Source organism: Salvelinus namaycush, chromosome 39 (genome assembly GCF_016432855.1).
Source record: "Salvelinus namaycush isolate Seneca chromosome 39, SaNama_1.0, whole genome shotgun sequence".
NCBI classification, from domain to species: Eukaryota; Metazoa; Chordata; class Actinopteri; order Salmoniformes; family Salmonidae; genus Salvelinus; species Salvelinus namaycush.
The window spans coordinates 9,525,723-9,540,576 of record NC_052345.1 but is presented as its reverse complement, the minus strand read 5'-3'; the positions used below and the strand labels follow the sequence as shown (position 1 = coordinate 9,540,576).

At 46.2% G+C, this 14,854-nt stretch overlaps 1 protein-coding gene across 2 annotated transcripts in view; it reads left to right on the top strand.

Annotated features, from left to right (window-relative positions):
• LOC120032403 (ras and Rab interactor 2-like) overlaps positions 1-14,854 on the top strand; it is a 50,015-nt gene that overhangs the window by 24,796 nt on the left and 10,365 nt on the right. For both annotated transcript variants that reach the window (XM_038978482.1, XM_038978483.1), the window contains exons 7-9: positions 651-723; positions 5,209-5,300; positions 11,265-12,653. In XM_038978482.1, coding sequence (XP_038834410.1) covers positions 651-723; positions 5,209-5,300; positions 11,265-12,653 — 1,554 coding nt within the window. The remainder of the gene's footprint in view (positions 1-650; positions 724-5,208; positions 5,301-11,264; positions 12,654-14,854) is intronic.

The following is a 14,854-nucleotide window of genomic DNA, read 5'->3' as shown; positions in this document are numbered from 1 at the left end:
TACCAGATGAATGATGACATACCAGGTGAATGATGACATACCAGCTGAATGATGACATACCAGGGGAATGATGACATACCAGGTGAATGATGACATACCAGATGAATGATGACATACCAGATGTGCACGTTGGATGTCTTGGAATTTTCCCCTTTTGAATGTCAACATGAAGTGTCTTCCCTGGCCTGGTTTGGCCTTTTGAATGTGGGTTGGATTTAGCCTCAAATGGTTCAATGTCCGAACTAGCATATCCAACTACTTAGAATTAAATGTAATGGGCATGCCTGCTAAGTAGTATAATAGAATGGACATTAACCTAACTATTGGGAGAAATTCCTTATATATTTCAAGATTATTTTTTTAACCTTTATTAAACTAGGCAAGTCAGTTAAGAACAAATTCTTATTTTCAATGACGGCCTAGGAACAGTGGGTTAACTGCCTGTTCAGGGGCAGAACGACAGATTTGTACCTTTTCAGCTCGGGGATTTGAACTTGCAACCTTGCGGTTACTAGTCCAACGCTCTAACCACTAGGCTACCCTGCCACCCCAGTGGAAGCTGGAAGCTAACCAAGACTAAATGTGGCTGTACCTCGTAATAAAGTCTGAACAGTTTTGATGTGTTCTCTGTGTTCTTCCTCTGGTTGCAGCCTTTTCTCTGGAAGGATCTGGGATCAGTTTTGCAGACCTGTTTCGCCTGGTGGCCTTCTACTGTATCAGCAGGTACAGTCATGTTCTCAAAGTTTTCTCTCTCTCTGTCTGTCTCTCTCTCTCCCTTTCTCTCTTTCTCTTTCTCTCTCTCCTCCCTCCGTCCCCCTCTCCCTCCGCCACCCTATCCCCACTCCCTCCGTCCCTCTGTCATTCATCCCTCTGTTGTCATTCCACTGCAATGAGAGCTACAGCAACTGCATGGAAATGGGTGGATGGAAATAACATTGTGTTTTTTTATTTTTTTTATTTATTTGGATCTCTTTTAGTCCTCATTTGGACTAATCTTCCAAGAGTCCTTAAACATTAAAATACAATTTATAATACGAACACATTTTCACATATAATTAATACACTGTTACAAACAGACATAATACACTAACATATTGACCCGATAAATACTCAGTCTAAAAAGATATATTGATTTTTCATCTACCATAGTCCAGCACAACTTTCCTATGTATTATATTTGGTTTTAAAGTATTGTTTGAATTTATATATTGAAACGTTTCTGGTTTGCTCAGTTAAATTATTCAATTACTTTATTGCTCTAAATCGAAATGTTATTTTGCCTATTTCTCTTTTCTGTCTGGATAACGCATAGATGGTGGACAATCTATTCCTAGTATTTACTAAATGTCTGTCTCTTACCAACTGAAAACCGTTGTGAATAGAGTTTGGCTGTTTTAAATGTATATTATGAAATAAAATAAGCATGTTTTTTTCAATTATCTTGTTGATTGATGACCAACCAAGAGCACTGCGCATGACTGCAACAGAAGAACCATATCTCCACCTTAAAACAATCCTTGCTGCTTTGTTCTGTGCATTCTGCAGCCTCCTAACTTCACTTGATGCTGCATTTCCCCAGACCACAGAACAGTAGTTCACCTGACTCTCAATTAATGCTTGTGTTATTTGCTTAAGAATCTTTCCCGGTAAATATGTATCTATCCTTCTGATCATGCATGCTGTTTTAAAATGTTCTTTACATAGATGAGTTATTTGAGACGACCATGATAAGCAGTTGTCTAGCTGCACTACTAGTAGTTTGGTTTCTGCAACTTCCTCAATTTGTACTCCCTTTTCCTAGTGGAATAGACCAACATAACTTTGGTTTTCTTGGTGTTTAAAACAAGTTTGTTCCGGCAAACCCACTCCCTGGTATTCTCCAAATCTCCTTGTAAAGCTTGCTGTACCTGTTGAACCGATTGTCTTGCGGTATAAATTGTAGTATAATCTGCAAATATAATAGCTTGAGTTTCAGATAAGGCATAAGGAAGGTCGTTGGTATATATGAAATAAAGAAGTGTCCCAAGGCAGCTGCCCTGCGGTATTCCACAGTTTAAAGCACGAGGGGAAGAAAATGAACCATTGATAGAGGTGGACTGTTTCCTGTCAGTTAGATATGACTGTACCCAATTCAATGCTACCTCCTTAAAACCATAATGCATTCATTTCGTCAAAATTATTTTATGATCCACTAAATCAAATGCTGCACTAAAATCTAAAAATAGTACACTCACAAATCTACCATTATCCATAACATTGAGCTTCTGGTCAGTCATGTCAACCAATGCAGTGGTAGTGGAATGGTTTTTGCGATAAGCATGCTGATTGGCTGTAATCAGATCATTATTTTCCATGCACTCCCATATTTGTCTACTCACAATACCCTCCAATATCTTACTGAGTGAAGGGAGTATCCTAATTGGTTGACTATTGGCAGGAGTAATGGGTTCTTTGCAGTCTTTCCAGATTGAACACAGTTTAGTATGCTTCCATACATTTGCAAACATCCCCTTTTCCAGTGACCAATTAAATATGTATTTCAGTGGAGCTGCAATCTGGAGAGCAGCATAGCGAAGTAAAAAATTGTCCATAAGATCATAACCTGTAGATTTACTATCGGGTACCATGTGTTAAGTAAGCAGTAAGCACTCAGGACATAGCTTGTCTCAACTGCCGACTTCTCACTTCTGGTTTTAGACCAGCTTCATGCCAGCTGGGCAGACAGACAGCTCAGAGTGAAAGACACGTCAGAACTTTGTTTCAACTGAGAAATAGAAACCAAAACATTAAACAACTGTAATGTCAGTAATGTCCAATAATGACAAAACACCAACTTACAGTAAACATACAACAATACCCCACAAGTGGAATGACGTAAAACCCCTGTGGTCAGGGAAGTAGATGAAAGGAAAGTAGTGCCACTGTGCCATTGTGCCAGTAATGTCCAGTAATACCCAGTAATATCCAGTAATGTCCAGTAATGTCCAGTAATACCCAGTAATATCCAGTAATGTCCAGTAATGTCCAGTAATACCCAGTAATATCCAGTAATGTCCAGTAATACCCAGTAATATCCAGTAATATCCAGTAATACCCAGTAATGTCCAGTAATACCCAGTAATGTCGAGTAATGTTCAGTAATGTCCAGTAATGTCCAGTAATACCCAGTAATGTCCAGTAATGTCCAGTAATATCCAGTAATACCCAGTAATGTCCAGTAATACCCAGTAATGTCGAGTAATGTCCAGTAATGTCCAGTAATACCCAGTAATATCCAGTAATGTCCAGTAATGTCCAGTAATGTCGAGTAATGTCCAGTAATGTCCAGTAATACCCAGTAATGTCCAGTAATACCCAGTAATGTCGAGTAATGTCCAGTAATATCCAGTAATACCCAGTAATGTCCAGTAATGTCCAGTAATGTCCAGTAATACCCAGTAATGTCCAGTAATATCCAGTAATGTCCAGTAATATCCAGTAATGTCCAGTAATGTCCAGTAATATCCAGTAATGTCCAGGAATGTCCAGTAATGTCCAGTAATATCCAGTAATACCCAGTAATGTCCAGTAATATCCAGTAATATCCAGTAATGTCCAGTAATATCCAGTAATATCCAGTAATGTCCAGTAATGTCCAGTAATGTCCAGTAATACCCAGTAATACCCAGTAATGTCCATTAATACCCAGTAATGTCCAGTAATATCCAGTAATGTCCAGTAATGTCCAGTAATGCCCAGTAACGCCCAGTAATATCCAGTAATTTCCAGTAATGTCCAGTAATGTCCAGTAATGTCCAGTAATACCCAGTAATATCCAGTAATGTCCAGTAATGTCCAGTAATAACCAGTAATTTCCAGTAATGTCCAGTAATGTCCAGTAATGGCCAGTAATGCCCAGTAACGCCCAGTAATATCCAGTAATTTCCAGTAATGTCCAGTAATACCCTGTAATACCCAGTAATGTCCAGTAATATCCAGTAATGTCCAGTAATATCCAGTAATGTCCAGTAATGTCCAGTAATATCCAGTAATTTCCAGTAATATCCAGTAATGTCCAGTAATGTCCAGTAATGTCCAGTAATACCCAGTAATAACCAGTAATATCCAGTAATGTCCAGTAATACCCAGTAATGTCCAGTAATGTCCAGTAATATCCAGTAATGTCCAGTAATGTCCAGTAATATCCAGTAATGTTCAGTAATATCCAGTAATGTCCAGTAATGTCCAGTAATATCCAGTAATTTCCAGTAATATCCAGTAATGTCCAGTAATGTCCAGTAATGTCCAGTAATATCCAGTAATGTCCAGTAATACCCAGTAATGTCCAGTAATGTCTAGTAATGTCCAGTAATGTCCAGTAATATCCAGTAATGTTCAGTAATATCCAGTAATGTCCAGTAATGTCCAGTAATATCCAGTAATGTTCAGTAATGTCCAGTAATACCCAGTAATGTCCAGTAATGTCCAGTAATGCCCAGTAATATCCAGTAATGTCCAGTAATATCCAGTAATGTCCAGTAATGTCCAGTAATGCCCAGTAATATACAGTAATGTCCAGTAATGTCCAGTAATATCCAGTAATATCCAGTAATGTCCAGTAATACCCAGTAATGTCCAGTAATACCCAGTAATATCCAGTAATACCCAGTAATGCCCAACACAGCACAACACAGTTTCAATCTGTGAAATAAAACCTAAACATTAAAAAATACAGAATATAATGATATACTTTACTATCATTAGCGGTAGGAGTTTTTCTTATTCACTTGACGTGACTAGGAAAAACCTCCAGGCCTGAGTTATAGTTCATTAATAACCAGAGACCTAGTAGGGAAAATATCCTCAATAACTTGCATATTCAATTTGACAGTAAAAGGAATGTTTTTGTCAGCATATTGTGATTGCTAGTGAAGAGATTCACCAGCTGAGGCCTCAAGGCTCTGTTAGTTGGCATTGAGTTGACAGTAACGGCACAGTGATGTCACTCTCTTCCTCATCTCTCTGCTCCGGTCGCTCTGGTGTTCAGGCTGTTGTGTTTGTTTTGACAAACCCCTTCTACCACCCTGTGACATCACCCACCCTGAGGACAGAACACAGGTGTAGCTAGCAGGAGGAGATACAGGCTGGGAAAGTCCACTCTCGGAATCTCCAGAATATCTGTTGGACATTATAGACAAAGTTGGATTATTCTCTCTCTTCTCTTTTCAGGGACGTCCTTCCTTTCACCCTGAATCTCCCAGAAGCCATTGCAGCCTCCAAGACTCAGAAGGACCTGGAGGAGGTTGCCCAACTAGGAGCAGGTACTACAGTAATTGTAACGGCTTTCCTCTTCCTCTTCATCCGAAGAGGAGGAGCAGGGATTGAACCAAAATGCAGCGGTTTGATACGACATGATTTTTTAATAAACAAAACAGAAAACACGACGAACACTTGAATAGATACAAAAACAATAAACGACGTAGACAGACCTGGACGACGAACTCACATGAAACACGAAGAACGCCTGAACAGGAAAACTGACTACATAAAACGAACGAACAAACAAAACCGAAAACAGTCCCGTGTGGCGTAACATACACTGACACAGGAGACAACCACCCACAACAAACAATGTGAAACAACCTACCTTAATATGACTCTCAATCAGAGGAAACGCCAAACACCTGCCTCTAATTGAGAGCCATACCAGGCAACCCATTAACCCAACATAGAAAACACATAACATAGACTACCCACCCAAAACTCACACCCTGACCAATTAAACACATACCAAACAACAGAAAACAGGTCAGGAACGTGACAGAACCCCCCCCTCAAGGTGCGAACTCCGGGCGCACCCCTACAACTCAAGGGGAGGGTCTGGGTGGGCATCTGTCCGCGGTGGCGGCTCCGGCGGTGGACGAGGACACCACTCCACCACTGTCTTTGTCCCTCTCCTTCGCGTCCTTTGAGTGGCGACCCTCGCCCCCGACCATGGTCCAGGAACCTTCACTAAGGCCCCTCCTACATAGAGGAGACAGCTCAGGACAGAGAGGTAGCTCAGGACAGAGAGGTAGCTCAGGACAGAGAGGTAGCTCAGGACAGAGAGGTAGCTCAGGACAGAGAGGTAGCTCCGGACAGAGAGGTAGCTCCGGACAGAGAGGTAGCTTAGGACAGAGGGACAACTCTGTACTAATGGCAGCTCCGGACTGAGTGGCAGCTCCAGACTGAGTGGCAGCTCCGGACTGAGTGGCAGCTCCGGACTGAGTGGCAGCTCCGGACTGAGTGGCAGCTCCGGACTGAGTGGCAGCTCATGACTGGAGGGCAGCTCATGACTGGAGGGCAGCTCATGACTGGAGGGCAGCTCATGACTGTAGGGCAGCTCATGACTGAAGGGCAGCTCATGACTGGAGGGCAGCTCATGACTGGAGGGCAGCTCATGACTGGAGGGCAGCTCATGACTGGAGGGCAGCTCATGACTGAAAGGCAGCTCATGACTGAAGGGCAGCTCATGACTGTAGGGCAGCTCATGACTGTAGGGCAGCTCATGACTGTAGGGCAGCTCATGACTGTAGGGCAGCTCTGGCAGCTCCTGACTGGCTGGCGGTTCTGGCAGCTCCTGACTGGCTGGCGGCTCTGGCAGCTCCTGACTGGCTGGCGGCTCTGGCAGCTCCTGACTGGCTGGCGGCTCTGGCAGCTCCTGACTGGCTGGCGGCTCTGGCGGCTCTGGCAGCTCCTGACTGACGGACGGCTCTAGCGGCTCCTGACTGACGGACGGCTCTAATGGCTCGGGACAGACGGGCGGCTCTAATGGCTCGTGGCAGACGGATGGCTCAGAAGGCACTGGGCAGACGGATGGCTCAGAAGGCGCTGGGCAGACGGATGGCTCAGAAGGCGCTGGGCAGACGGATGGCTCAGACGGCGCTGGACAGACGGATGGCTCAGACGGCGCTGGGCAGACAGATGGCTCAGACGGCGCTGGGCAGACAGATGGCTCAGACGTGCTGAGGCGCACAGTAGGCCTGGTACGTGGTGCCGGAACTGGTGGTACCGGGCTGAGGGCACGCACCTCAGGGCGAGTGCGGGGAGAAGGAACAGTGCGTACAGGGCTCTGGAGACGCACAGGAGGCTTGATGCGTGGTGCCGAAACTGGAGGCACTGAGCTTGAGACACGCACCACAGGGAGAGTGCGTGGAGGAGGAACAGTGCGTACAGGGCTCTGAGGACGCACATGAGGCTTGGTGCGTGGTGCAGGCACTGGTGGTACTGAGCTGGGGCGGGAAGGTGGCGCCGGATATACCGGACCGTGTAGGCGTACTGGCTCCCTTGAGCACTGAACCTGCCCAACCTTACCTGGTTGTATGCTCCCCGTAGCCCGACCAGTGCGGGGAGGTGGAATAACCCGCACCGGGCTATGTAGGCGAACCGGGGACACCATGCGTAAGGCTGGTGCCATGTAAGCCGGCCCGAGGAGACGCACTGGTGGCCAGATATGTAGGGCCGGCTTCATGACATCCGGCTCAATACTCAATCTAGCCCTGCCAGTGCGGGGAGGTGGAATAACCCGCACCGGGCTATGCACACGTACAGGAGACACCGTGCGCTCTACTGCGTAACACGGTGTCTGCCCGTACTCTCGCTCTCCACTGTAAGTACAGGGAGTGGGCGCAGGTCTCCTACCTGACTTCGCCACTCTCCCTTCTAGCCCCCCCCCCAAGAAATTTTTGGGGTTTACTCACAGGCTTCCGTGCTAGACGCGTCCCCTCATAACACCGGTTCCTCTCTCCGGTTTCCTCCGCTCTCCGAGCTGCCTCCAGCTGTTCCCATGGGAGGCGATCCTTTCCAGCCAGGATCTCCTCCCATGTGTAGCAACCCTTGCCGTTCAAAACATCCTCCCATGTCCATTCCTCCTTCGTGCGCTGTCTCTCTCTCCCGTTACACCGCTGCTTGATCCTTTGTTGGTGGGTGGTTCTGTAACGGCTTTCCTCTTCCTCTTCATCCGAAGAGGAGGAGCAGGGATTGAACCAAAATGCAGCGGTTTGATACGACATGATTTTTTAATAAACAAAACAGAAAACACGACGAACACTTGAATAGATACAAAAACAATAAACGACGTAGACAGACCTGGACGACGAACTCACATGAAACACGAAGAACGCCTGAACAGGAAAACTGACTACATAAAACGAACAAACAAACAAAACCGAAAACAGTCCCGTGTGGCGTAACATACACTGACACAGGAGACAACCACCCACAACAAACAATGTGAAACAACCTACCTTAATATGACTCTCAATCAGAGGAAACGCCAAACACCTGCCTCTAATTGAGAGCCATACCAGGCAACCCATTAACCCAACATAGAAAACACATAACATAGACTACCCACCCAAAACTCACGCCCTGACCAATTAAACACATACCAAACAACAGAAAACAGGTCAGGAACGTGACAGTAATAGATGGGTAGAATGTGATCAACTCTATTTTCTTCTCTGCTTAAAGGCATAGTTTAGGATTCTGGCAATGAGGCCTTTATTTACTTCCCCAGGGTCTGATGAACTCGTGGATACCATTTATATGTCTCTGCGTCCAGTATGAAGGAAGTTAGAGGTAGTTTCGCGAGCCAATGCTAACTAGAATTAGCACAATGACTGGAAGTCTACAAAAACAGCTAGCATGCTGTTCCCATAGACTTCAAGTCATTGCGCTAATTCTAGTTAGCAATTGCGCTAACGCAAATTAGCATTAGCTAGTGAAACTACTGGACACAGAGACATAAAAATGATATCCACATCAATTATCCGATAGTAAATTGATATAGAAGGAAACAGCATAATTGTATTTATTTATAAATGTTTTTCATATTGTTGAAGGCAGTATATCCAAATGGGCTGTGTCTCCTTGAGTACATACATGCATAACATAAAAAAAGCCCCTCATTCCACAGAGTGACGTTTCTATGTGTACAGGTGCTGCGGCTACTGATACCGTCTATTAGTTTTATATGTTAGTTAGCTCATGCTGACCGGTGTGGTCTGGTTCCATGGCAGGTTTAGTTAGTCACTCTGTCATGATATTCTTAGTTTCCTTCTGTTGTAACTCCAGTGTGTGAGTCAGTTTCCTCCAGGGCTGAGGAGGAGGGTGTGGTGACTGGAGAATTATACACACGGCACGAACACACACACACAGGCATGGACGCAGGCACACACATCAGTCACGGGCTTACTCTGACCCCTCGTGTGTGTGTGTGTGTGTGTGTGTGTGTGTGTGTGTGTGTGTGTGTGTGTGTGTGTGTGTGTGTGTGTGTGTGTGTGTGTGTGTGTGTGTGTGTGTGTGTGTGTGTGTGTGTGTGTGTGTTTGAGAGAGACAGTCAGTCAGTCAGCCAGTCAGTCAGTCTCAGTCAGTCAGTCAGTCAGTCAGTCAGTCAGTCAGTCAGTCAGTCAGTCTACATGAGGATCTTTTCTTAGTATGCTGACACAATCATTTAGGGAAACTCCCTTCTCCATTGGACAGGTTCTATTTCAAATGGATATTTGTGTCTATGTTCTGGAATCTTTGCAGACACGTCTCAAGACATCTATGTTATATTGTGTGTGTCGCCCGTGTTTTACAGCAAAGGCTGAGCCTTTTAGCTAAGACACTGCAGTAAATCCTGTACAGAAATGCATAATGGGTATTTTCTCTCTCAGGGGGCACGAAGGATATTGTTTTGGTTTTTCCAAGGGCAGCAGACTTTGACTCGGCTAAGTCATTTCAAGGTAGTTCATTAATTATTCATATTAACTTCGAGGTCATGAAGGGAATAGCGGACATGGTTCCCCCTACTGAATTGAGTTTGTTCACTCACTACAGACACACTTTGTTGCAGTATACTCCATTACCGAAGCTTATGAATACATTACTGACACACAATTTAGCTCTGGGTACAAAGTCTGTCCAAGGCTCAGAAAGTAGTGGAGGAAGAAATGTCCTTTGAACTATCAGTAAAGCTCTCTGCAGGAGATCCATCCAGGCTATTCCCTGTGGGGTCACTGCTAAACCCAGCCCAGGATGAGTGCACTCTGGGTGGGGTAAAGAGCATAGAGAGGTTGCCTGTCTCAGTCTAGCTCCAGAGGTCATGTTTCTCAAGTGGGCATTTCATCAATACCACCGAGTTTTTTCCATCCCTAGGCTAGAGAGGTATGACGAGACCTTTGAAGCGGTGCCCGACATAGCTCCTTCGGTCTCTATCGTCCCAGGTGTGTTGCTGTGCAGAGGGTGTGTGTGTGTGTTTGTGGAATTCAATGCATACAGAACGTGCTTCGCAGTCCTCTAAAGTGACTTATGGAATCATTTATAACAGTCTGTAGATTTTATTACATGAATGCCGTTATTCTGTAAAGTATTTCTTAATGTGCGATTGTTTGTCTGGATGAGTTAGCACAGAGACTTGTGTACCAAGTGCCAGCAAACAACAGACTGATTCAGTCGATACATGTGAAAAAACAGAAGAGACGATCGTAACGGAAACCAATGTCCTGCATTGCAGCAGGAAACTCGGTCAAACAGAAGGGAGGTAGAGGGCGATCAGGAAAGAGGAGGGCCTATACACTACTGTAGGCCTATCCAGTGTATAGACTCCTCCCACCACCCCTGTGGAATTTGCATGTGTGACTCCCTGTCCGTCTCTCTGTCTCTCTGGGTGTGTGTCTGTCAGGACAGCATTCTTGAATCAGTGCTGGGCGATGCAGGGCTGAGCTCACCACATTCTCCGCTGCCTCAGAAGAGCGTAGGATCACAGGAAAAGAGAGAAAGAAAGAGAGGGATATTAAAAGGTTGACTGCCTAACTACAGTGCTACTTGCACTATATTGTGGATGTGTCAGTGAACTGGAGGATAAAGTAAGTGGGAAAGGGGTGTTGATGGTAGTTCCTGTGGGTGTTTATGCTTTTTTTTTTGTGTGTTTGGGTCAAGGTTAGGGCTAGGCGGTTTGTAGGTTTCTGTGTATGAGGGTATGTATGTGTCTGTGTATGAGGGTATGTATGTGTCTGTGTATGAGGGTATGTATGTGTCTGTGTATGAGGGTATGTATGTGTCTGTGTATGAAGGTATGTGTCTGTGTATGAAGGTATGTGTCTGTGCATGAAGGTATGAAGGTGTCTGTCTGTCTGTTTGAATGATTATCATGACGTTGAGTGTTATTGGGTCAGGTTGTGGTTAGGCAGCTCTTGGAGGTTTTTCAATGTATACAGTGTGTGGACTCTGTTAATGATTCCTAATCTCTTCTCTCCTGTTAGGATTCTGGCACTCTGCTCTAGGCAGCCTGCGAAGGACAACCTCTCCCTCTCGCCCTCCACCACAGCGCCCTGACAGAGACGGTGACAACCAGGGTGCAGAGAGGACACAAGAGAAACAGAGTGTGACTCGCCACAGCAGCGTTCCTCCAGCTCTTCCCCCTTCCTCCACCTCCTCTCGCCTGGAGAGAAGCCAGTCCAACGGGGCTCTTTGCTTCGTCAACCCCCTCTTCCTCCAGACTCACCGGCGGCTTGAGGAAGACCCTCAATCCTCTTCCACCTCTCCTTCCCCCTACGTCACACACTCCACCCCCAGCCCGGGAACTACCGGTGGGACGTCTTCGGCCCCTGTCACGGACCCCAACGTGAAAAGGAAGTCACGCCCCCCTCGGCCCCCGCCCCCCCGTTCCCTCTCCCAGCGCCGCCAAGCTCCCCCTCCCCCCACCCCTCTTCCCCAGAAGCCCAAGAGCAGCATGCCCGAAACGCCCGCAGCCATTGTTGTCGCCAGGCAACCACTGCAACCCTCATCCAATCAGAACCTTCGCCCCACCCCTCGCCCTCCCATGGGTGCCAGGCACAGCAGCCATTCCAAAAAGACGACGAGCAGCGCCGCCATCCCTGTGCCCCACCATCACCCTCAACACCCTCCTCCCCCACGCCCCAAAAAACCTGACATCGACGCCCACCGGTGCCACATCGCTCTTGATGACGAGACTATCGCCAAGGCTCTGTCCCGTGCCAAGCTTCCCCCGTGCCAGGCACCGGCCATACCCGCTCCCTCCATAGTGGGAAATGGTGCTGGTAGCCCTCCCAGCCCTCCGGGTAAGACCCCCAGGCGAGAGGGACAAGAGGGGAGGCTGAGCGACATGTCCATCTCCACCTCTTCCTCAGATTCTCTGGACTACTCCCACCCTCCCCTCTCCCTCCCCGCCAGCCCCCCTCTCAGATTACGGCATCACCTTGGCAACAATGAGGACAGCAGCGAGGACGAAGACCTCTGTGACGAAGAAGAGGAAGACTACGGCGTCAGCCTGGAGAACGACCTGGACCAGGGCCTTCGTCCTCCCTTCAAAGCCCGCCGGAGAGGGGTCGGAGTCGGGGTCAAAGTTGCGCTGAGCTTCCGAAAAGTTTCTGGAGTCTTCAGAACGTTCATGACCCCAGAAAGGCGAGCCGTGAGGAGGATAGCAGAGCTCTCCAGGGACAAGAGTTCCTACTTTGGATGCCTGGTTCAGGATTATATCAGTTTTGTACAGGAGAATAAGGGGTGTCATACGTCAGGCTTAGACCTCCTGCAGACCCTCAGACAGTTCATGACCCAGATGAAGGCCTACCTGACGCAGAGCTCCGAACTGGACCCGCCCATCGAATCACTCATACCCGAGGATCAGATAGGTGAGTGTGTGTGTGTGGGGGGGGGGGGGGGGTGTCTTTATAGCCTACTGTACACATCATTGAAACTCAAACTACAAGGAAGCTGGTGTGTGCGTAGATACATACGTACTTCATATGAACGTCTGTATGAGTGTGTGGGTGTTTCTCATATCACAATTATGTGCTCATTTTGGCTCTCTTTCCAACCACTTCAGCTCTAATAGGGAAGTAACACCTAAAAACTAGTTTCGCAGTGACCTAATCCATATTTACAGTGATAAACTGTCAAGACTTAGCCTATATACATGATGAAAATTAGCCCAGCTATTTGAAGAGCTCCCTATTAGTCCACGTTAAGACAGACTGGTTATAGAAACCAGTGTTGGGTTACGGAGATGCCAGTGAGATGCCAGTGTACCCTCCCTTCCCTACAGTCAGTTATTCCTGGCCTCTCCAGCTTGGCACAAATTCACACAGTGGTGCCAACTGCCAAGCTACATTTGTGGCTCAATTGGAATGGCAAAAATGGCAATTATCTCCCAACCTAAATCCATAAATGTCAGGGATTATTTTAATGTGGGACCAAATATGGTATGAGCTTACTAGTGACAGAAAATAGGCCTAGTTAGAGGAGGCTACAATACGTAGTCCTGATTTTGAGGACACTGAGCTGAAGCAAGCAAGTGCTAACGTTTGACAATGAAATTGTGATGGAGGCTGACTTAACCAATGTTGTCAAAGAGGGTTTTCATTGAGTTTGGGCTGAATAAGTATTTGCATGAATATGTAGCCTTATTTTTACACTCGGCTCTTTTCCCTTGTTCTTTGTAAACAACAACAGCCAAGCATTGTTCAGAGAAGAAGTGGTTGTTGGAGTGGTAGCTGACCTCTCTCTCTCTCCCTCTCTCTCTCTCCCCCTCTCTCTGTCTCTGTCTCTGTCTCTGTCTCCCTCCCTCTCTCCCCCTCTCTCTCTCTCCCCCTCTCTCTCTCTCTGTCTCTCTCTCTCTCCCTCTCTCTCTCTCCCCCTCTCTCTGTCTCTGTCTCTGTCTCTGTCTCCCTCCCTCCCTCTCTCCCCCTCTCTCTCTCTCTCTCTGTGTCTCTCTCTCTCTCCCTCTCTCTCTCTCCCCCTCTCTCTCTCTCTGTCTCTGTCTCTCCCTCTCTCTCTCTATTTCAGCTTAGGGGTCTAGAAACAGAAAACTGTAGTTTATGGGGCAGAGGACTGTATAATGTAAACCAATGTCTTACAGAGACATTATTACCCTCCTAGAAGTATGCAAGGTAATAAACATAACAATAAAAGACTAGCAATGCTCTCGATAGGCCTATGCATACATTTACTAAACCAGGCACAGTAACATTCTACGACCCAAAGGACAGTAACATAGGCTAGGATGTTCCGTGTTTGCCACCAGATACAATGTTGACAGAGTTAAGTCTCGACTAGTAACACAAATGGGATTCCTGTATAGACAGACAGACTGACGTAATGGTAAAAGCCACAGGCTATGGAAGGCTTTCAGGAATAGAGAAGTGAAGCTTGGACTGTGCTCTCCTACACTCACTGTTGACATACTATGTCAGTGTAGACTGCATACTGTATGTATAAAATACATTAGGGAGAAATGGGTGTAGGTCCTCGTAATGTCATTTAAAAGCCCAAACTGGATCAATTTACTAGTAATTGAGGTAAGGGGGGGGGGGTGAAATTGATAGTTTTACTGGTAATTGAGGTAAAGAGTGGGCATGGGGGTAGAGTAACCAAGTGTGTGTTTATAAAGGGAACCAGAGAAGGACTGTCAACACACACAGACACCCACGACACACATACACATACAACACACAGGTTGGTTTTACTATCCAAGTGGGGACCAAAAAATGTATTCCCATTCAAAATCTTATTTTCCCTAACACTAACCCCAACCCCCTAACCCTAAAACTAAACCTAATCCTAACTCTATAGCCAGTTTGCGCTGTTCTGTGAAGAGAGTAGTATACAGCATTGTACCAGATCTTCAGTTTCTTGGCAATTTCTCACAAGAATAGACTGACGAGTTTCAGAAGAAAGTTCTTTGTTTCTGGCCATTCTGAGCCTGTAATCGAACCCACAAATGCTGATGCTCCAGATACTCAACTAGTCTAAAGAAAGCCAGTTTTATTGATTCTTTAATCAGAACAACAGTTTTCAGCTGTGCTAACATGATTGCAAAAGGGTTTTCTAATGA